Genomic DNA, 23,788 nt, shown 5'->3' on the forward strand with positions numbered 1-23,788 from the left:
TGATTCTAGATCAAATTTTAAGTCTTTAGTAGTGGCATGATTGCCTGATGTGATGTCTGCTCTTGCATATTGAGAAAGCATCGGCCATGATCGCGATTGGTCAGCAGTGCACCAATTGGTGGGAGATTCGAATCTAGACCTATTTTTCTATTTCTATATTGGTGCCGTATTACTACAAAACAAGCCCCAAATGTTCTCATACCTTCTGCAATCTTTTGTCATATCGACTGTAGGGACAATAAGTGCTACAAGCCCATTGATTTGATAAGAAAAACACCAAATTTTGGTAGGCTCCACCGGGAGCGTCTGGCGTGGCGCAGACCAACCAGGAACATTCTGAGCAGCGTAGTCTTGTAATGCAGGCCCACTTGAATGAAGACACACTAATTCACTACTTAATACATTCATATCACAATCATTATATGGTATGGAGTACCCAAACAGGTTCTTTTCTCTAAAAAAACATTTTAGTTTCTCTAGACACATAGATTGAATCATAGGTTAATTTCTTATATGTATTTCTAATAATTATTTCAAACGGTATAGTTAAGACTACATATAACACACAGTCAATGAAAGACCACTCACAATGCTCTCCATTCTGCACTCCCTTTAAAAGTTAATTCCAATGCTAAAATTGAAGACCCTACATATATGTATGTACTTGGCTAAGAAATAAAAAAATGCAGAGGTTATATTGTCTAGAGTGTTGTACTTGTGTACTTTTGAATTGAATATAAAGATAATATTATTATTAACCAGTATAATATTACATGTGAAAACCTGCAAAATGGCAGCATACATGTACTGGAATGGAAATTTTGGTGATTGCTAACAAGATGGTGAAAGTGCAATCATTTAATTGTAAATTTATGCTATGGAGATAATGGCCCATTTTCAAAGTGATTTAAATTCATGAGTGTTTTCATCCTTCCAGAGAATCCTGAGGTTGTAATAAGAGGTATTCAGTAACCTGTTTAGTAATACATATTACACTTCATTGAGGGCGTTAGTAAAAGTTTGAACAGTTGTTCATACATATGCTGTTTCAAAGACCTGTAACGAGTGTCATTTTGCTAATGCCTGAGCAAAATGATGGGTATTTTATGTTTTATTAAGATAATGATGTGGATCCTTGTTATTGTATGATAAACCATCATCTCGACCATGACTGGTCAATACAACTATAGAGTACCGAAGTGTGACGTCACTGTTATGGCAACGAACCGTCGGGTTCTAAACAGTCGCAGCTGACGATCGTCTATACACTTTTCTATTTCCAAAAATTACCATCATTCTGAAGTTGCAAGCGATGAAATTCTGTTAGCAGCCATTTTCTCCTATGAGAAACATGCTCGGGGTTCATTCGTTTAGAACCAGGCCGCCATGACACCATGGCAACTGACGTCATCGCTTCGGTACTCTATTAGTACCAGTCATTGGCAAATTTGCCAGTTGGCTCAAATAAATGACTGCATGCTTTAATACATGATGGATTTCATCCAAACGTATGATTTTGATGGTATTGAATTCAAATGTTTATAACCTGAGAACCTAGAAACAAGGTAGTATTTCTTTGATTTGGAGTATACATTTGGAATCCAGTTTGCATACATTATTTGTGGTTCCCTGACATTTGCTCTGGCAGCAATTGCTCTGACGGAAAATCTACACTTAAAGCCAAACATAAAATCTAACCTCCAAAACTAAATAATCCCTTATCCTATCCTTAACATTATTCTGAACAAAAAACTCTTATTACAAGCTTATCTCAAACCTTATGCCCTCGAGATATTAAGACCGGAGCAAGTATCGCAGGAGCAAATGTTGTGTCATCTTATTTGTTGCTATGCCTGGTTAAGTCTGATAGCTTTAGGTTGTTGACAATGTTGTGTGAAAAGGAAAATGATTAGTTTATGCTACAGCCACATCAATGAAACCGACTCCGAACCGGCCGATGGTATGTCATTGGAAATAATGTAATAGGTTTGGAACAGGTCTGAGGGGTGTTTCGCAAAGATTTAAGTATGACTTAGAATCATACTTAAATGTCTAGTTGCATGCATTATAAAAGGCATGACTGTGTTGTTCAGATCATGTGAAGAGGACGCACACTACTGCGTATTGATCAATAAGATTGTGTGTTGCCAGGGGTGTGAGTGGTCACAAAAAAAAAATCTGAAAAAAGCTGAAGAGTGTTGAAAAAGTCTGAAATAGAAAGAGCTCCCATACTTTTTGTACAGAGGAAGGCCAAAAATAAGCTGAAATTAAGCTGAAAAAAATAAATCTGAAATCAGATAAAAATCTGAACTCGCACACCCCTGTGTTGCATATCATATACGTGTCAGCATTTCAGTGTGACTCTAAGTCAAACTTAAATCTTTGTGAAACAGCCCCCTGGAGTCGGTTTCACTGGTGTGACTGGCCACAAGTCAAATAATCACTCAAGTCAAAGCATGTGTTATTTCAACTTATTTGCCTGTTCAATATTGAATTTAATCAAAGTAAAGCAGACTTCTGGGGATCGCTTCATCAATATTTTTGTCCAATAAGTATTTGGATCAGGACAACTTTCCTTGATTTTAATTGGCTGAGAAGCACTGTTAATATGGTAACTGTCAGATAAAACAGGACTTGTCGGATGTACATGTAATGTCCAAGTCCTTTCAAGAAACGCTCCCCTCAAGACTCGGGGGGGGGGGGGAACTTGACTTGGGCAGATTCTCATAAATGTGAGGAGATAAGTGTGAATATGTCGTGATTTGGGGGGAAATGACTGTTGTTGCCTACAGAATAATGGTAAAGTTACCATCGTAGCTAATTTTCATGCATTGGGATCAGGGATGTAGTCAAGGCCGGTGGTCATGAGGCTGCTTGGAGAAAAACATTCATAGACTTAGTACACATGACTTGGCCCAGGCCAGCCTTGACTGCATCCCTGATTGGTTTATATTTATTTGGTCTACTACTCTGATATTCTCATACCACATGGAATTATTAAACCCAACTGGTAATTTAATTTAGTCTAATTCTAATGTGGTTTATTGCCTAGTTCGTCTAATTTCCACTCTAACTACTATATTTTCCTTTTTCAAATGAAAATATTGGTTATCAACAATTTAACCATATAGAGTAGTGTTAGACCAAGTGGATATTAGTAAAGAAAAAGAAAAATCAACAAAAAAAGAATGAGACCAAATGGTTAGTAGACCGGACTTGGTCCAGGCTCAAGGCCTTGACTGCATCCCTGTTTGGTTTATATTCACTTGATCTACAGTCTATTTTTCACACTTTCAATGTATTATTTTTAATTTGTCAAATGAATATTGGTTATAAACCGTTCATTTAAAATAAAGACTAAATGGTGATAGACATGGATATTAGCCAAAAAAACCAAACAACTATTCGCAAATGGTTAGTAGACGAAAGTGAGTGTTAACCAGTCTGTAATTTACCATGGTTGAGATTATGGTAATCTTGTAATCATTTTATAGACATATTGTAATAAAAGATTATTTGTATCACAGTACTATGACTCATATTTTTGAGAAGTAATAAATACAATTTGAAACAACAATATAGTTTTTGACATTCAGTTTATTGACATCAGTATTGTGGAGCACCCTTTTTTTTAATGAAATAATACATCAACTAATTATACAAATTAAGGGAAGGGCCAAAGCAAGAAAATCAGGTGTTATTTCCAATTATTGCAACGACTCTACAACTGTACACCAAAAACAACTTTTAATATCTGTTTATAGAAAAGAATATCTTATCACTGTATATAGGGTATTATACAGCAAAATGTTCATGTCAAGTGAATCAAGTTAATCAATGAATTCAATTTAACACAATGGGGGGGGGGGGGGGGATTGGGAAAGGCGCTGATTCCTACACGTGGCCAAGCTTTGGACTTGACAAATGGTAAAGGTAGCTTTTCATATGTGGTGTTGAAATATTTTATTTTCCCACTTTGGCCCTTCTCTTAAATAGTTTTTCTGTTAGTAAAACTTGGAAAATTCGCTTTCAACTATATCTTACAGGCATTTACTTCCAAATCTATGTTTTACCTTTTTCTTTCTCTCTTCCATATTTTGGACTATATATATAATATTGTACAGGGATAACTTTGTGGTCAAGACACTACATACATTGTATAATAAAAAATATTACAAATGACATAACACATGGGATAACTAACATACACATACATGTATGTACGTTGAAGCTTCCATAGGCACACATAAGTACAAAAACACTGGTAAATTATTTTTTTTCCAAAAAAATGTCCTCTTCCTTTGCCTATTTTAGTACACTATTCTCAGAGTAGTCGGTGTGATCTACCCATAGAGCTACAACAAAATGCAAAATATTTTTTTCCCATGTTGATATATTTTCACATCGGACATATTAAAAAGATCAAAACCTAAAAACAGACAATAAAATTCGAGATATTTAACAATCTAAGAAATAACTTTAAAATACAAAATGCTTAGAAAGAGATTAAGAATATATAATATATCACACTAAAAAAATAATCACATAACATAAATGATAAATATGTCTGATGAAAGAAAACTAGAAACTAAAGCAGCTTTTCAGCTGAACTTTTGATCTCATTATTTAATCTCTTAGTTTATGTCACAACTGAAATTGTTAATAAATACAAAGTATACATGGAATAGCAAGTGACCAAAATGTACAAGTTATTTGCATAATAATAATTATAACAAAACTATGATAGCATATTCACATTTGTTGAATAGATTTTTTTTTCATAATTTCTATGAAAGTACAATAGCTTAAATAATTGTCAACATCGTCAACAATTCACAAACATTTAAAATTTGACATGTTACAAATCTTATTCATTTAACAAGTCTTGAGCTCAGTGCACACTTTGACCTATTAACAATAATTTTATTAGAAGAAATGAAAACGCAGAAAATCTGACGAATAATGTATGATAACCAGTCAAGGGTAAAGAAAATAATTGAATATTTCATTTTTCTCTTCAGTCGATCATAAAATGTTGCTATTGTGGCATGATTTCAATGTCTCAAACTGATAACACAAATCTTGTCTTTGGATCATAGATCAACTGAGAGTGCACTGGGCTCAAGTTATTCATCCATTTCAAAATGAGAGGTGTAGCTTATTGCAGTTTTGAGAAATGGCTGACTTAAATACCATTACAATTCATGAATGGCTACAAATATACAGCTGTGCTCAAAAGTTTGAGTGAACCCCACTAAAAAGCACTCCTTCATGCAGAGTGTTGAATGTAAACAACAACACTGCAATGTTTGGCAAGCCCAGAGAAACAAACTTTATTGAATGTAATATTTTATCACCTGACCTCACAATTATTAAATATTTAAAATATGGCAGTACTTGAACACTTTTCATGTTCATTTTCTGGTGGGGTTCACTAGCTTTTGATCACAAGTTGAAAACCTGAAAAAAGCAAAAAGACTACTTCTGGATTTATTTGATGTCAGTAGGCGATTTTACAGTAGATCAAAAAGATACAATGCAGGAAACGGTCCCTAATGGTGTACATGTAATCTCCCAGGAAAAATGAACCCTTCACTCCACTGGGGCCAACTTTTCACAGCATACATGTAGCTCAAAATAAACAATGTAGTTTCAGTACGTTCTAATCCATCTGATGAGAATCTATAAAATCACATAAGGAATAATTTCATTGAATTGAGGGTATCACATTGGAGAATGAAAAATTACAATTATTCATCACAATCACAAAAATTTGCATAGTAACAACAGATGATACTTAAACATTTCATAATTGTACATTGATAATATTAATTGTACTTATACATATCGATCTTATTAACAAACAAGGCTGTTTTCAAATACATCTCTCTTATCCAGCCATAGATTGCGGTCTCCTCAGCTCAACCTCCTCCCTAAAAACAAAGAGCCTAGACGAATTAAGCCCCCAAAATTCTGAAAATAGCCCATATTAATTGTTAAAATAATCCCCGCAAATTGCCAATGGGTTGAAAATAAAAGGCAAGATAGAATAGACACAAGCAGAAAAATGTCCTTTGTACAAAAAAGATTTAATGAATGTAAACTCCAAGTATAATAAAGATTAATTGCTTTGATGTGCATTCAAATGGCTGGATAAGAGAGGTGGGATGTATATGATTAGATCAAAATAATTATTTTATATTAAAGAAAATTATTCATTTTCACTGGTATTTCTAAACTACATTCTAATATTCACTGTTAATTGACTATTATTTTTCCTTTAAAATTCTACAGCTACAATACAAATAACATTGCAAAACTAAGTTGAAAAATAATGATTTCTTCTGACTTAAAATAGGATTAAGAAATTGGTAATGTTTTTTTTTTACTGGAAGGCTGGATGTTACAAAAATCACAAATTATCTTTCCTTCATTGTTTTTTATCAATATGATACAAATTAATAGATTTTTAAAAATCACTAAAATTATCTTTACTTCATTTTTTGTCAAATAGTTTGATACAAATTAAGATTAAACTTGATAAGTCATTAATTTTTTACATTATATGGAAGCATTTCTACCTCTTACTATGATGTTGATAAATGAGTGAGAAGTTTAGTCTTCTTTAATACTTGCATTCATAATTGGAATAAAAAGGTATAGGAATAACTGTATAAAAATTGAAAAGACATGTGCATCAATTGATAAAAAGGTTTTGTACTCTAGTTCAGACATGATTGAAACCTGAAGGTTATATTAAGTAGTTATCAAAACCATGTACCAAGTGAATGGGCTTCCAGTATAAAACACCATGACAAATAAAAGCACACAAATAACAACAACTTTACTCTTGGTTTCGGCTTGGTTGATTCGGCTAAATGGTCGAATTGAATTTCGAACAAAAATAAATCCTACATGTTTCTATTAAAGGTGTCTCCCAGCAAAATATAACAGCGTAGACCATGTGCATTTCTATATACAATTGACAAAGCATGATGGGTAATTTTCACAAGGTGGTGCTGTGTCCATTTCTGACGTTTACATAAACTGACCTACTCTAACTCGAGCATGTGCTTACCTGAACAAATATATACATCTTCTTTGGGGTGTAACATAAAAAGATACAATTAATATTAACAATCAATTGTAACCATTTCCTTATTGTTTGCTACACAGTTACATTTCATTGTACGATTCATTTTTGTTTAGAGAGAATTGATTGTAACCATTTACTTATTGAGTGCAATACACATACACGTAACTGATTCAATCTGTTATGTTATAAAGAGATATGATTGATATTCACGATTGATTGTAACTTTTTTTGTACACAATGTGCTATAGACTAGCAGTTACAATTCATTGTATGATTGATTGTATATCTTTGTTACAGGTCCCTTATCTGACAAAAACTTGTATACAACTTGTCTGCAGCATGTGGATATATATATATTATCAGTTTTCACTATTATTACAACTGAATTATCATATCATGAAATCTGTGACAGGAGCAATGAATGGACAAAGAGTGTGATTTCACACGTCTGTAATAGAAAAAACAACATCCGGGGCCTGTTGCATGAAACTTTTGCCATAAAAAAATTCTGGCAAATAAACAAAAGCTCTGGGGCCTGTTGCATGAAAGAAAAACTCTGGCAATTTTTGGGCGAGATTTTTTCAATGTGTTATTGCCAATGGTATAATTTTGTTTGCTAGAGTTTTTGTTTATTCTATGGCAAAATTTTCATGCAACAGGCCCCTGGCAAACAAAAACATGCTAGTGACACATAATTAATGCATTGAAAAAATCTGGCAAAATAAAATGCCAGAGTTTTTCTTTTGCGCCACAGACCCCTGGTTGTTTGTCAAGGGGAAATTTAAGTACTCATAAATATCCCTGATAAAAATCCTCTGTTTGAGGTAACTTTATTAAAATAAGAAGTTTGTCCAAGGTTTTCTGGGATATTTACCGTGTAAGTACGAAAGCAAAGAGAATTTCTACCTCATTACACGATGAGAGTGTGAAACATCAACACTTTTCTCTTTAAGAATGAAAATGACTTGTCACGTTCTACTCATCCCGCTAAAATTAAAAAAAAAGATCTAACCCAAGATAACAAATATCTGATGAATTCATTGCATATTTTTTATTGTAAAAGAGTGCATACATATCTTTAAAGATCTGAGGAAATCAGTTCTAAGTATATGCCATGTGTAGTACTGCCATGCTTAGATAACAATGGTTCTTACTAATTGTAAAGTAAGAAATTTGGTCACAATCCACCACACCAGATGTACACATCTAAAAAAAAAGGTTAACTTTCTTGTTCTACAACTGCCTTTCTGCTACACCTCTAAAACATCTAAATTAAAATACCTTCGTGACATGTCTCAATAATATAATGCTCATTTATACATATAAATAGTTTACTTTTTTTGTTTTGTTCTGTTTTTCATTTTTTTATTCTTGTTTTTTTAATTATTTTCGAGTCCTTTTAATGCTATGGCATCTGATGAGCTTTGTAGTTTCTCAGATGGGGGAGGTTATACTGCCCTCATGGTTCAGAACAGAACAGTGATGGCCTTTCTCCTTGTGCATCTTCGTATAGGTGCAATCGGTCTTCGTCTAATAAAACATCTTTTATGCAGCCTGTATAATATGTATAACTTGAAGCCATGCTGCCAGGGACGTTGACTCCTTGACCTAGAAATAAAAAAAGAAAAGAAAAGAAGGGCATTATCATTGAGTGAATGTTTGAGTTTTGTAGAACTGAGTGAATGTTTGAGTTATGTAGAATGGAGGGATGTTCCAGAAGCTTAAGTCGAACTTTAATCTCTGGTGATTTAATCAATCACAAATTACATACAAGTTGAGAGAATATTTGAATTTGTAGAACAGGAGGGGGGGAGAGTCACTGACAGAGGAAATAATAAAAGAGAGGATATAAAGAGAAAAAAAGAGAGGGAGAAAGAATGAATGGGGGAATAGATATGGTAAAAGCAATTCAAGAGAGAGAGGAAGAGAATGAAAGAAAAAGGAAATGGAAAGAGAGATAGATATATGCTAAAGAGATTCATAAGGAAGTACAAATGAAATTGTGAGTAAAGAATATCATTACATAAAATAGCAAAGGGGAAAAACCATAAAAGTACAGGATAAATATTTAGGTTTAGATAGACTCACCTAGATATAAATATCCATCTGTATCTAATTGTGATGCTCCAGATCTAGACTGACCCATGACTGGTTCTTCTGAATCTACTTGAAGCGATGCATCAATTAAATTTCTGGAGAGAAACAGAGACAAATAATAACAACAATCCACCTTCACATCACACTTATAGACATCTCTTGATTGGTTTAAGGGTTGCAAATTGACATTCATCAATTTTAATGAAGTTAACATACCAACTATGATTCAAACAAATAGTTTCCCCTTAGATCTACAAAATTCAACATCATGTCTTATGTTTCTAGATTATGTCATCAACTCTCTCATTTGGCTATCAGCAATGCAGCATGTTCTGCATATACTGAATTAAGCAAAATTTAAAGTATCATAACTTTTGATGAAAAAGAAAATTGTTTAGTATATTAACTCAATCACCAACCTGGGATATGTGAGTACAAAATAAATATGATACAAAGTGGCAGGATTAAAACAGGCAAACACATATGATGTGATATGTTTGTTTAATTTTTCACTTTTTATTCGAACAAATTCATTTGGTAGCCTCAACTTTCAAATATGGATATGAACATGAAAGAGGTGTATTTCACCTACCTTGTTATAATAACAGTATGCCACTTGTTATTATTGACTCTTTGTGTTGATCTTATCCTTGTGATCCCCCTTCCTAGATTGTAAGCGTATTCTACAAATCCGTCCGATATTCCTACGGCCTGGAAGTCGGCATTGCCTACTCCGTTCCATAAGAGGGCACCATTTGGCTCGGCTGTTTTGAAAGAGAGCTCGACTTGATGTGTCCGGAGAGCTCTTTGTCTGAAAGTAGAAAGGATTTTATCATGTTATCATGGGCTGAAGAGTGATTTTCACTGACTATTGTTATAAGCTATTGCGAACCCTTGCATCTGATTGGCTGAGAGCAGATTAGTCAAAGAAAATCATTCTGATGAAATTTTTTCAGAAAATGCTCCATAGACCCGGCCAACCTATACAAACACAACAGAATCTGGAACTGCATAAAGAGGCATAAAGCGTGCATCTTGCATAATCATCATCATCATCATCATTATTTAGAAGTGCTAAAAAAAATATAAAAAAATCAGCACGTACAATACTTGAGTACACAACAAGCCATAACTAAAATAAAGAAAAACAGAGAAAAATGTAAGTAGAATACTAAGGAAAGAGGTGAATTTAAAGGAAAGCTTTGAAGGCAAAAATACTGGAATCCACTCATATTGAAAAAAGACTAATATTCCGAGTCTTGGAATCTGCTACAGCAAAACATTTTTCACTGATGAGAATTTGACATGAGAAAATTCAAGTACAAGTCTATTGCCAATCCCTTAATCAGTCATATGTCTTGCAATTAATTTTAAATTTATGAGTGACTCCTTATCTGCTTCTTGAAGCAATGAGTACAATCTGATTTGCTGCAGCTAAAATTGATCTACATGTATCAATCGTAAGATTGCAACAGAATATTCATAATTGATTGCAAATATTTTCTTGCAGCATCCTCTAAAAAATTCATGAGTGAGAATCCCTTTAGCCCTAAAACAACAGATATACATGCTCACCTTTTTGTAACCCCATTGTAGTATTTAATACTCGTCTGGCCATCAAACCTTAGAGGATCGTTGATATCAATAACCAATACTGGTGCGGTTGTCATGGCAACTCTTGCTCTCGTGGCAACCATCGGTGCTCTGGTGGTTGTAACTGTTACTGGAATTTCTGATGGAAATAAAAACAATAGAAAGGGGTTGATGTTAATGAAAGCAATCATTATTAAGTAATTAAGATTAAAAGCTCTTTTTCAGTGACCCCAAATGCAACAAATATTTTGAGGGAAATTGACATACAATATTTTCATTCCATATCTCGTAATAGTGACATAGTAATGATGGTTGTAATAACTAATTTAAAATACTAATATCAATGCTACTGCTGCTGCTACTACTACTTCTTCTTCCATTCCCTTACTATTACAATCACTACTGATGAATTACAATAATACATCAAAGTATAGCTTCTATAAAGTTGAGAACTGATTTTCTGAAATAAAATCTTTTAAGATTCCTCTTAAACACATTCACTCAATCAATGCATTAATGAGAAAATAATATGTATTAACTTCATGTCTTGGTATATCTGAACATGAGAATAGTGAAGTATATTATACATTGTGCAAGGTTTACCTGGCATAGCACTAGGAGCTATTGGGATCATGTTCATGGTATCCTCCCTGAATTCTTCCACATTAATTTCAGCTTCGGCAAAATCTCTTAGTGCAGAATAATCTTCTTCATTTACAACAAACTGACAATAAATGAAGCAAAAGAAAATACATGTAAATTTTAAAATTTGTTCTCTTTTATGACAAATGACAACTAAATTTTTTTCTTTCTTTTTTAGGACAAAGACAAAGTAAAGGGGAAAAATCTCCATAGTCATTGTCATCGTCATCATCATCATCATCAATCATCATCATCACCACCACCATAACCATCATTAAAATCATCAACATCACCATCATCATCACCATCATCACCATCATCACCACCATCATCACCTTCACCATCATCATCACCACCACCACCACCACCACCACCACCACCACCACCACCACCACCACCACCATCATCATCATCACCACCACCACCACCACCACCACCACCACCACCACCACCACCACCACCATCATCATCATCACCATCATTGTCATCAGCATCATCACCATCATCATCATCATCATCCTCATTTCTTTTGTCAATCTTACCCTCCTAACTGCACCATTAAGACCATCAGTAATAGCTGCTCTCCTTGAGATCTTTCCATAACTCCTCACCCCACCGATGAAAAGAGGCTGACGGAGATTCAACTGAGATGCCCCAGGCTGGCAAGCAAACAGACATACAATACATCATAAACAATGATTTTCGTCTTTAGAAAAAATCAAATTCACCATTGATAACAAGTTCATTATTGGAAAAATAGAATTAATCATTGAATATATAAAATTCATCAATACCAATATCAAATTCATCAAGAAGAAAAAGAAGGTCCCATTCATGAATTCCAAGATGAAATTGAGAGTGCCTAGTGTGGATATATATAATGGCAGTACTGTTGACGTAACTCCCATACTCCCATAGGAAATCAGAAAGCAGCTTTCTGCCGCTTCAAAGCCAAGCTGGTATATAACTAATTACATAGGAAACATATGTCTAAGTTAATCAGTAAATGCGGCTGACCTTATATATGTAGATGACATAAATTTTTCACATGCCTTTTTAGTGGAAGTGGAGATAATGGCCGAGCTGGGATTTGAACTCACAACCGCACAATCATGAGTCCACTGCTCTAACCACTAGATGACACAAAACCTCAGGAATACAGTCAGAACTATTTAGGACACCCATGAATTTATGAAAGGGATGTTAAAGAACTTTGAGAGAGGGTTATCTACTTACCGGTGATGTTCCTTTAACTGGTGGGAGGTTGTTGAGTATCATCTCCCCGCTCTTACCCATCCTGATCACTCTCACTGTATGCCATTCATTCAGAGCTATCCTATCAATACTCCTGACAGGGGGAACAAAAGAAATGGAAAGAGGGAAAGAGAGGAGCGGGAAGAGGGAGATGACAGAGGTAGAAACAAACAGAAAAAAAAGGAAAGAAAATATTTGTCAAATACATCACATTGACACATTTGACTGTCACTGAATATACTTCTTTAAACCAAGGGGCTATGCCAAAATTATCAGGAAATTTCATCTCCAGGGTTTTCTTTCCACAACTGTATTTCGTTTATTTGATTTTCAACCATAACCGACGCACAAATCTTTCTTTATATACATGCATATAAATATCTTTATCTTTTTCATTCCAGAGCATGAAACGATATCTTCTATTGAAATGGAAGCCACATTAAAAAAACATCATTGCATGAGGGAGTTGTTTGTTTCAAATCAATTTTTATCAAAAAGTAGCAAGAAATAAAACAAATCACTACAGACCATGTCAATAATGCATAGGGATTTTCAGAAGGGGATAAAGATTTTCTTTCTATTTAAAAATGTCTAGGGCAACTTGCTCTTTGCTTTTTCTGGCCATCACAAAAAGTAGAGAAACCAAGTAAACCATATAAATAAAATTCTTACTTGATTTCTGCGATACTAGAGCCAAGATCATATCTGAACTCCAAGAAACCATCCCTTATATTCAGGGAGATGAAATCCCCCCTGCCGTCAGTGGACTGGCCATTGTAGAAGATCACTCCATTCGGTGAGGAGGTAAGGAACTCGACCTCGATGACGGAGGTGTCGGGCATCATGAGCGAAGGCAGCTGCACGTAGGAATTGCCGGCAAACCCTGGTACCACGACCTTGTTGATTTCTGAGAGTGACGATAAAACAAAACATTTCAGATGTTGCCTTTTACTTAAAAAAAAAATAGTAGCAATAACAATGAGACTCAAAGATCGCATGTATCCACTTTGAAGTGCTGCAAGCACTAATTGTCATTGTTACCCTGGCCATAACCTAAACACCATCCCAGTGCAAAAGCATATAAAGGATTCAATATTCCTGCCAGGTTCTGTTTATTACACCTGTTTACTACTTCTGTTTACTACACCTGGGTCAAGTGCAGCACAATGTGAATAAATTTCTTGCTGCAGGAAATAAGAGCATGGATGTGATTTTAAACCACAACCCTCTGATAAAACTGAAAGTCTGAACCATGGTGCTCTCAATGAAAAAATGTACATTTGAGTCAAGTTCTGGAATGAAATTGTGTTGGGAAATAAAGTGAATACTTCCAAACAGCACTGCCTACTCGCAAAGGGATCACAGCTTTAGTCTAAATATACTACTTGTTTTAAATCTGTGAGCAATGTTGCAGTCACATCGACAAGAACCGACTCTAGATGATCAAAAGTTCTTACCTTCATCACACATGTTTCCCGTTCTACCTTCAGGACAGTCACATCTGTATCCACCCTCTGGTAACGCTACACAAGTAGATTCCTCGTGGCACATGTGGCCCTCACACTGGTCTATCAGTACATCTCCACATAGTGCACCTACAACCAAAGAAATCTTAAGATTTATTTATTCATTCCTTCAGAAAAAAAAGAAACATGTTTGTTCATAGCAAACAGTATTCATGATTAAGTTACAGAAACCACCATGGCAACATGCATGAATTTTACCCGCCTTTTCTCAGGGTGTAACTTTATTATTGGACCTTTCGCAGTGTATGTGCCTGAATTAGGTGCAATTATACATGGAAACTGCTTAATGCGTGATCAAACCCCCCTCCTGGTTTTAACTTCTTTTGTGGATCTAGGCCAACAAGTACAGAGTCACAATACATTTACCATATAAGTAATAAAAATAAACTTCATTGCTTTGAATACTAAAACACCCTGCAAATCAAAAGCATTGTGATATGAAATTACTAAGAAAGGGATGGGGCAAATTCCCATTAATTATAGAAGGAATTACATATGGTACATGTGGTTTAAGGATTGTCAAATACTCTGTGACATACATGTACTGAGGGTCGCTTGCACTGTAAACACTCCTACATCTGAAATAGACTCACCAAAGAAATCTCCTTGACATATACACCTGTATGCCTCTGCGTTGACAGCCTCGCATATTCCATTGTTGAAACAGGGGACCTCTTTGCTTTTGCAGGGATCATTACCGCACTCTCCCACATTGGCACCGTATTCCACGGAAGAGCCCGACGATGAAATATCTAGCTCCTGGCCATTGATCTCGACGTAACGTATACATCCAACGAATCCTTGGTTTGTGTTGGCAAGACGCAGTCCTCTGTAAGAGCAAAGATATTGAAATTAATTGTTTTGAAAGGGACAGGGCAGATTCTAATACTCAATCTGGGGACACATGATTCATATCATAGCCTTGGTGAGGTGCTCTGGGGACATACTGCACACATTATCACACTGGTCGTGTCATTTTCTGGGGACATGACAAAAACATCAAAATGGTCAGACAAACTAGGGACACACTATACACAAGTTGGACAGCTCATGATCTGGGGACACATTATACACCATCGCATTGGTCAGGTCATGTTCAGGGGACATGTGATACACATCATCCTTTTGGTCAGCTCATGATCTGGGAACACACTATACACACCATTGCATAGAAAGGTAAAGTTCTGTTCACATGTCATAGGCATCATCACACTGATCAGCTTCTGAGGAAATGCAATACACATCAACACACTCGTCAGAACTTGCTCTGGGGACATGTGATACACAACATCGCATTGATCAGGTGATGATCCGGGGACATGTGATATTTACATATCACATTACTCTGTGTAACCGTTCTGAGCATTGGCACTTTAGCGAAACTTATATATTGCCCTATATAACGAGTACAAGGTAAACTTACACTTCTGGAGGCATGGCATATCCAATGAAGAGATCTTCACCAAGGTTGAGGGCACCAGACACACCCAGACTTGACCCTGTGACCTCTGGCTCCCCATCCACGCTCAGTGTGCCGTCCCGCCGACTGCGGTATGCCCTCAGACGGTGCCAGGTCGAAGGTTGAAGGTTGACGGTGCTTGTTATGACAACAGGGTCAGCTGAGCCAAGGTCAAATCTTTAGAAGAGAAAGGTCAAGTATTAAGGTTAAAGGTCAGACTACAGAAGGTCATTTTTTCATTATATCAAAAGTCATCGGGAATGAAAGCTATGATGACTATATTTGATAAGCTCAATGTTGGGTATATTCTGCCTAATTTCAATTGATTTTGGGTTATACATGTAAGATATGAATGGGATACACTGTATCAAAGTGCCTTGAACATTTAGTTTCAAAGAGGAAAAAAGGAGGACGATGAGTGTGCAATAATATGCATGGAAAAAAAATACATTCTACATCTATAAGACAAGAAAATTGATTGAGGCCAATGTTAAATGAAAATAGAAATTTACTAGAAATCATATCAACAGATGACAGATTTTCCTATTTTTTTTCCAGATCAATTATGCAATCAAATGACCAGGTACAACCCAGAAATATATTTCCAATGTGTGACATTCCCGAGCAAACCTTTAACACTCATTTTAACTTGCAAATGACTTCTTCATAATCAGCTTAATCCTGATATGAGGCTTTATTTGCTGCAATAAGGCGATGAAATGCATTCTGCCCACATGAAAAAATATATACACCTGGGGCCTGTCTTACAAAGAGTTACGATTGATCCGATCAATCGCAACTATGGAAAGCCAGCAAAGTCAACAGATAAAATGCAAGTTTGTTCTAAAAAATTTCTAGATATAAATGTATATCCATAAATTCATTGATTTCTTGACAATTTGGGGTGTTCTCCTTTGATAACAAAGGACATTTTGCAAATTTCCAGTAGAAAAAATTATGACACTGATGGATTTCCATAGAGTTATGATGGATTGGATCAATCGTAACTCTTTGTAAGATGGAGCCTTGTACTGCCAAATACTTAATGTAGATATCAGTATGACAGATATTTCTTTCATTCCATGAATGTTAGCTGTACATATATTAGATCAAAACTTACACAGTACATATATTTCATGCCAATTAAATTTATAAATGTGTATATATAATCACACTCATTTTATAATCAGCAAAATCTATAGATAAGAAAAGTTTTTATTCATTTTAAAAATAGAAGAAATCTCCTGAATGCACACAATCACAAATATTGCTGGAGAGAATGAAATCGCTTTATATTTTGATTTGCATATCATATTAGTAAAATCGATTAAGTTTCTATGCAAATGATAACTACACCATAGTCATTTATGACACCAAATAATTTGAAGATAGCATCAATAAGACCCATGAGTGTGGTTGCTTAGCCAGCCCTCTTGAATAATTGCATAATATGCTGCATAACATCCAAAAGCTGTCATTGTGCAATTCCGAAAAATCAAATGTAGTTTGCTGGCAACCAAAGTCAGAAAATATCTTATATTTAGGCTTCACCAAATATACATGTATGTTGTTAGTAGTAATATTTTGAATACAACTATATGATAAGTGCGTTTAAAATAAAATTGTTAGACTTTACCCTCAAAGTACACATTTTTTTTCCAGATACCCACAATATACCACATTAATTCACAGAGTACATCAATATATCTCAAAATTTACAACATCAATGCATCTTATAAATGTAAGATAATTACAAATACTCCCTTAAAAATGATTATTATTCATCAATTACTTGATATTGTTAATTGCATTCCTTATGATTAATATTCTGCATTTACAAAAACTTTTTGTGTTTTCACCCTCAAGTTGTGATGCAAAATTATCTAATTCTATTATAATTCAAAAATGTGATCCTAAGAGTATGCATACAATTAATAACTATTCAAAATACAATTAAATACCAATGCCTAATTGATAAAGGCATGCTGAATGTATATAGATCAACTAATTCAAGAAACTCGCATCTAAATCTCTTCTGATGGAGTAGGCAGTGACAGTGTTTACATTAGATTACCGTAAGTAACGGTGTATTAACCGCACCTTTTTCTCGGCGGGATATAAGCAAAAGTCGGGGGTGCGGTTTATACACGGTGACGGGTCTGAGCCCGCCCGCGTAGCCCCTCCCGAACATGTAAGAAGTCTGCCAGTTCACAACACATCGAGTGGCCGGCCGTAGCCGCCCAGTGCAATGTCGTTTAGAGGGGTATGAGCCGCGGGTAATGGGTAGCGATTATTATGATCTTATGATCAAATACTGTCGTAACAAATGCACCCACCTTCATGACACTAATTTCGACTTTATTCTCGATTCAAAGCAGCGAAGTTCCCTGGCTAAGTTCATAGAGACGCCAAGCATTCTCGGTAATAATTTGTCACAGCTGAGCGAGAGCCAAGAGCTAGCTTGCGTTGTATTTTGGTTTTAGTGCGACTTAAGCTGGCGCTATTCATTTAATTTAACCCCTCAAAGTCCCGTTTCGCGCCAGCTTATTTTTTTCTTTCCCGTTTGCTTTTCATAAGATACCATGTACACCGTGCACCACGCACGATAGAGACGGCACGAAGCCGTCAAACAACTGGAAAAAATACAAATTTCTTTGTTTCTTGAACCTTCCTGTAATCCCGTATCCAAAATTCATGCTAAGACATCGAATGCTAGACAAATTCTGAAAGTGATTGTGAGGTTGTGATGCAAGAAATGTGAAAGACACAGATCACAATTTGATAAGATGTACTGGTAGTGGTACCGTATCGAAGTTTGAAATGTACATGTACAAGAAAGGCAGTGCTGTGTGTGTGTACACTGTGACTGTGAGGTGAGTGAGTGTGTAAATTGCCAATATTGGCGGGACCTTTCTTTCTTGCTAACATTTGTAGATGAATTGATCAAGAACAGCAGATTTCTGCATACTGGTAATCTCTTTGAATACTTTGAAATCTTTAACTTAGTTTTTGTTTCTTCGTACCTCAAATATGCATGTAAATGTGAGGATTTTTTTTTTTTTTTTTTTTTTTTTTTTTTTTTTTTTAGTCCAAAGTTGGGGGTGCGGTTTATACACGGGTGCGGTTAATACACCGTTACTTACGGTACATAAAATAATGTCATGCAGTGTTAGAGTTTTCTATAAAATGGATGAAGTATCAAAATAAATTAAATGTACACTTATGAATTAGGGTTAATGATACATTAACGATGTGAAAAGATTTGAACAGCAAATTCCACTTAGGATTTTTGAAATGACAAATCTTATCACAAAATGGTTGAATTTGCCTATTACCGATATTACCAATAATGTAAAGGGTAAAAGTTTAAGAGAAACTGGACAAGGAATAAGAAAGTTATGGCTGTTTGAAAAATGAGATCACTACAACTATATTAATCTCAAATTGACATTTAGTGAGGAGATGGCAGCAAGTGGTATAGGGATTAATTTCCCATGTCTTGTCCTGTACGTAATTATCAGGAATTGGTGGTTTTCTCCTCTCTTGAGCTCATTTTAAAGTTAATAAAATATCACACACATAGTATATTATTCTTCATCCTTGTAAACGAAAAATATATATCTGAGTTGAAAGTCTGAATAAGATGACATTCTAAGTTTTTCTTTTCATTGGATATATGGACTTGTAGTCACTCCTTGACAATACAGAGACATATCTTATGCGGCCAATTTAAAATCCAATAGTGGTAAAAAATTTCTACATCTTTAAAAATTCATGATTTTCTTGTCTGTTCAATTTTGTTAAAAATTTTCCCAAATTGTTCATCAATCCTATTTTGTTCAAATAAACTTCCCATTTTAATTCGATTCACCTTTAAAACAGTCTTAGAATTTTCAAATAAACATAAATAGACGTAGAAAAAAAAAACCACTCTCTGGAATACACTGCTTTTGTTATTTTCTTATATTTAAAATGCACAAGCCATTCATTTTTGCTTTCTTAACTTTTTCAAGAATTAAGGAAAATATTATCATTATCATTATTTATTACTTTATACATTTCTTTTGCCTTATCTATGTAAAAATAATCTACACTTGACAGAATATTAAGCTTGAAGTTTTACATTGAGATGACAACAATCTGAAGTTCTAATTTCTTGGAACAGAGATCTAAATGAATGCTGAATCATGCATGAACTTCAACATCTAAATTCATGCATAAAAGCTACCAAAGACACTGATGAAAACAGTTTGACATCAACAGAACCTGAATAAATTTCCTTCCTAAATTCAGACTTAGATAGGATGAAATAACACCACTCACTATTAAATGTGCATTTTACACACACAATGAATTGGCTCAACTTTGCCGTAAACCTAATAAATCTTTTCCCACCTTTTTACCACATGCAAAAACAAAATGCAAAACCTTAAAAGGCAAATATGCTGTGCATTGCTCATAGCAAAACAATCAAAGTAACAATAAAACAACTACTAAAACAGGTGCCACATCACATTTGCTTTATGAAGTAGATTTGATGATAGTATCAACACAGTTAACGCCAACAGAACAGTGAAATAAATGCAGAATGAAACTGGAACAGCCATGCAATAAAAAAAACAGATTAATGAGATAAAAGATGTGAAAACAGAATGTAAACATCTATACATAGAATAAATACATAGGTATATTGCAACGATTAATAGTGCGTATAGCGAGATGAAGCAAAATTAGTTGAAATTTTTGGGATTCATATAAAGCCCTCTAAGTGAGGATAAACCAATTTCCTTGCCACTTTAGCAGGCAAAAGGAAGATTTGGTATTCCTCTTCTCACTCAACCTGATCAGAAGTTGGGTCACATGATTTCACTCACCCATTTGATTGGTCAGAAGCAAGAAACCTGAATTAGGAGGATATGCAGAAATGACGAACCATGGAATGGTCATATACAGTATTTCTTTTTATTCTTCTCAATAGATTCCAGTAGTAAACACTGTGGATTCATTACAACAATAATATAAAAAAAATTGAGTAATTCTCATCCTCCCGGGCTCTACCCCTATGGCTTGCCACAGTATTTGACTTAAAGCATATGGAATGCCAAATTTTTACATGGATAAATAAATAAAAACCTAAAATATCTCCACAGAAAATTCACTTTGAGGGCAATCTGATGACATCGGGAGAAATTAACTTCTTTGAAAATGCTGATAATTGTTCTTTTCCAAAATATTATTTGATCAAATACTAGTTCGCATTGGGATTGATTCTTATATAAGCCAGTTGGGCTAAAGTTATATCTAAATTTGGAACTAAATAGTGCTATGGGGGAATTAGTATATTTCTGTATTGCTTTGTGAATCAAAGGCCTATGGCAGATTTCGAATGGGTGGGCTAATGTCTGGATTATTCAAAGCAGCCTTGAAGCCTAGATCAAGCGTGCGTCTCTTGCTATAGCAGTGCCGGAGAGAAAGATTGTGAAATATCATGAAATCTCATGTGTAGAACATATTTTAAAGACAACAAAATTCAGATCAAGTTTACATTATAGACATTTGAAAGAGGAGAACAAAATGTACTTAACAGTAAACAAAAAACAATGTAATTTCACCATACAGGAAAAAGATGACACACAATTCTGGTCAGTGGTATATTAGACGATATCAAATACCATTATTGAAATTTATTGATCAATTTACATATCCATTGTTTTAAAGTAATTCTAAACATGAGATAAATAGAAAGAAATAGGAGGAATATCATGTTCCTGTTAAGAATTAAATAATTGAAAAACACAAAAGCATATCTAAAAGCTTCTCTTTAAAGAAATAAAAGTAAGATTAACTCTCATTGCAAGATTAAAGCTTAAAAAAGAAAATGCGCTAAAAAGCTAGTTGCATTACCTTATCATGCCTAAAATAAATACCATCCCTTTCGAAAAATAAAATTGCAATACTGAAAAATCTCACACATTAGCCCCTTAAATATTAACAAGAGATACATGCAAAAACTGAAAACATTCGTCAATCAAATAAAAAAATATCAGTCCCATCATGCAAAAAAAGATTAGAACTGTTCAATAAAAATAAGAATAAAACATTTACACTTCAAATGTGAGAATCCACAAAGAATTTTTTCTCGATTGTGATGGTGAGTTTTAACACATAAAAATTAGATTGTGAACATGTAATGGAAAGACTTTCACACAAACAGTGAAATGTCTGCATCACATACAATTAAAATGAAGTGATTCTTTCCATTTTTTGCCCATTTGTGAAAATAAAATCTGATGCTATATAAGGAAATATATATATGTCATTTCAATAAACCTTGACAAATACTGGACAAGTACAAATATTTTTTGAACACTAAGTTGAGAATATGTCTTTGCCTGGTTTCACAAAACTTGGATGATGTAATATTTGGTATAAGCCACTGAAATCCATTTACATGATTGACTGTGATCAGATCTGTCAAAGATCTATGGCACTTGTCATTGATTTGTGAAGCAGGATCCTAATTGTTTGCAGTCTCTGATGGCTCATATACATACATGTATATTTTAAACTGAATACACTGAATGATTGAAACCAAAGAGTGGGGTGATTATCATTTGTCAGTATTTAGATGCTATATCCTAAAGAGGCTATCACAGCCATTCTCAATTACTTTTTTGGAAGTGCCACATTTCTTGTCGAGAATCTGTAATGCTCCACTATCCATTACGCAAACCAGCAATGTATCAGCGGAGGGGGTCCAGAGGTCCCTGGTGGGGGTCGAGGGGGCAGAGCCCCCAGAAGTTTTGGAATATGAGGCCTTTTAAACTGCCCAGATGGGCTCTAATTAATATCAACAGAAGAAATACAAATGCCAACAAACTACACAATATTAATATTAAAAGAAAAATGACCAGAACACCATCGATCCTCCATAATCCATAATAGGGGTTATCGAGTGCTAAGTTGGAAAAAAAATGAGGAAATAAATTAGCAATTAAGTGTCAAGTAAAGATTTTTTTGTTTTTTTCTTTGTATTGAAATGATCACCAAATCCTTATTTCCAAGTTACTGGTAGATACATTTTTTTCTCCCCAATGTTTCCTTGTTTTTACTTTTTTTTTTAATACCAGCTCCCAAGCGCCACTCCGCAAGGCTCGGTGCGCCACAAGTGGCGCGCGCGCCACCATTTGAGAATCCCTGGGCTATCATAAAAGGTTGCATGACTTGGTCACAGTATATTTTGCACACGCAAGTAATTCAATTGAAATGCAATGAGCAGGAATAGGAATTAATTTATGTTGGTATAAATTACATAATCAAGCAATAAATAAAAATTGCTCCAAATAGCAATCAATTTCTTTTAACGGTGGAATTTTCTGCCAAATGTGTATACCAAAAATATCAACACTTTCATTCAAAATGAAATGAGATAATGGATTGTCAGAATTGGCTTTTCTTTAATAAATTCATTGAATATTCATTCCATTACAACAAAATAGTCTTGTAATATACATGCAGATGAGCCATCAAAGTATTCATACCAATTAGAAGGCAATATATCAACATAAAATGAATGAAATAAATACATAACTAGATACAAATTCCCCCAGACTTTATAAAATTCATCTCACTGAACACTCACCTGAACTCGACATGGTTATTGACGATTGCCAATGAGATGAAGTCACCGACACCCTCTGCTGTCTGTGCCTCGTAGAGAAGCACGCCCTCTGTGGCGTTCGGTTGAAATTCAATGACGATCTCGACCTCCATGAAAGCATCCATCTCAGGGAAGGCGAGGTAGGAGTCCCCAGCAAAGGAGGGTGTGATGAAGGTCACGACTGCAAGTCGAAGGTCACAAGGTGGAAAAGGTCAAAGGAGAAAATGGTGATATGAGATTCACCATGGCAACAACTTGTTCTTTCAAGAAACAGATTTAGTTCTAAGAAGTCAAACACACCGAGACACAGAAACTTCCATGTAGGTATCTCCATTATAGCAAGGTTTACGGATTCAATTCTGACAGAACAATTGCTATCATCTTCATCTCATTCTAAGAATATCATAAACATTATCATCTTCATCATCGTTATCTCATCATCATCATTGTCATTATCATCA

The 23,788-nt window shown here is 34.8% G+C and overlaps 1 protein-coding gene across 4 annotated transcripts in view; it reads right to left on the reverse strand.

The window, feature by feature from the left end:
• Window positions 1-3,579: 3,579 nt before the first annotated feature.
• LOC129275923 (agrin-like) overlaps window positions 3,580-23,788 on the reverse strand; it is a 44,309-nt gene continuing 24,100 nt past the window's right edge. For 2 of the 4 annotated variants that reach the window (XM_064109863.1, XM_064109861.1), the window contains exons 17-29: window positions 23,310-23,508; window positions 20,542-20,568; window positions 15,632-15,844; window positions 14,802-15,037; window positions 14,140-14,277; window positions 13,355-13,589; window positions 12,665-12,776; window positions 11,971-12,087; window positions 11,390-11,510; window positions 10,769-10,925; window positions 9,786-10,004; window positions 9,185-9,288; window positions 3,580-8,704 (exon numbers count right to left, since the gene is read on the reverse strand). In XM_064109863.1, coding sequence (XP_063965933.1) covers window positions 8,556-8,704; window positions 9,185-9,288; window positions 9,786-10,004; window positions 10,769-10,925; window positions 11,390-11,510; window positions 11,971-12,087; window positions 12,665-12,776; window positions 13,355-13,589; window positions 14,140-14,277; window positions 14,802-15,037; window positions 15,632-15,844; window positions 20,542-20,568; window positions 23,310-23,508 — 2,027 coding nt within the window. In that variant the 3' untranslated portion in view covers window positions 3,580-8,555. The remainder of the gene's footprint in view (window positions 8,705-9,184; window positions 9,289-9,785; window positions 10,005-10,768; window positions 10,926-11,389; window positions 11,511-11,970; window positions 12,088-12,664; window positions 12,777-13,354; window positions 13,590-14,139; window positions 14,278-14,801; window positions 15,038-15,631; window positions 15,845-20,541; window positions 20,569-23,309; window positions 23,509-23,788) is intronic. The other 2 variants (XM_064109864.1, XM_064109862.1) reach the window with 1 other exon arrangement.

The sequence above is a fragment of the Lytechinus pictus genome, chromosome 14 (genome assembly GCF_037042905.1).
Source record: "Lytechinus pictus isolate F3 Inbred chromosome 14, Lp3.0, whole genome shotgun sequence".
Taxonomy (NCBI): domain Eukaryota; kingdom Metazoa; phylum Echinodermata; class Echinoidea; order Temnopleuroida; family Toxopneustidae; genus Lytechinus; species Lytechinus pictus.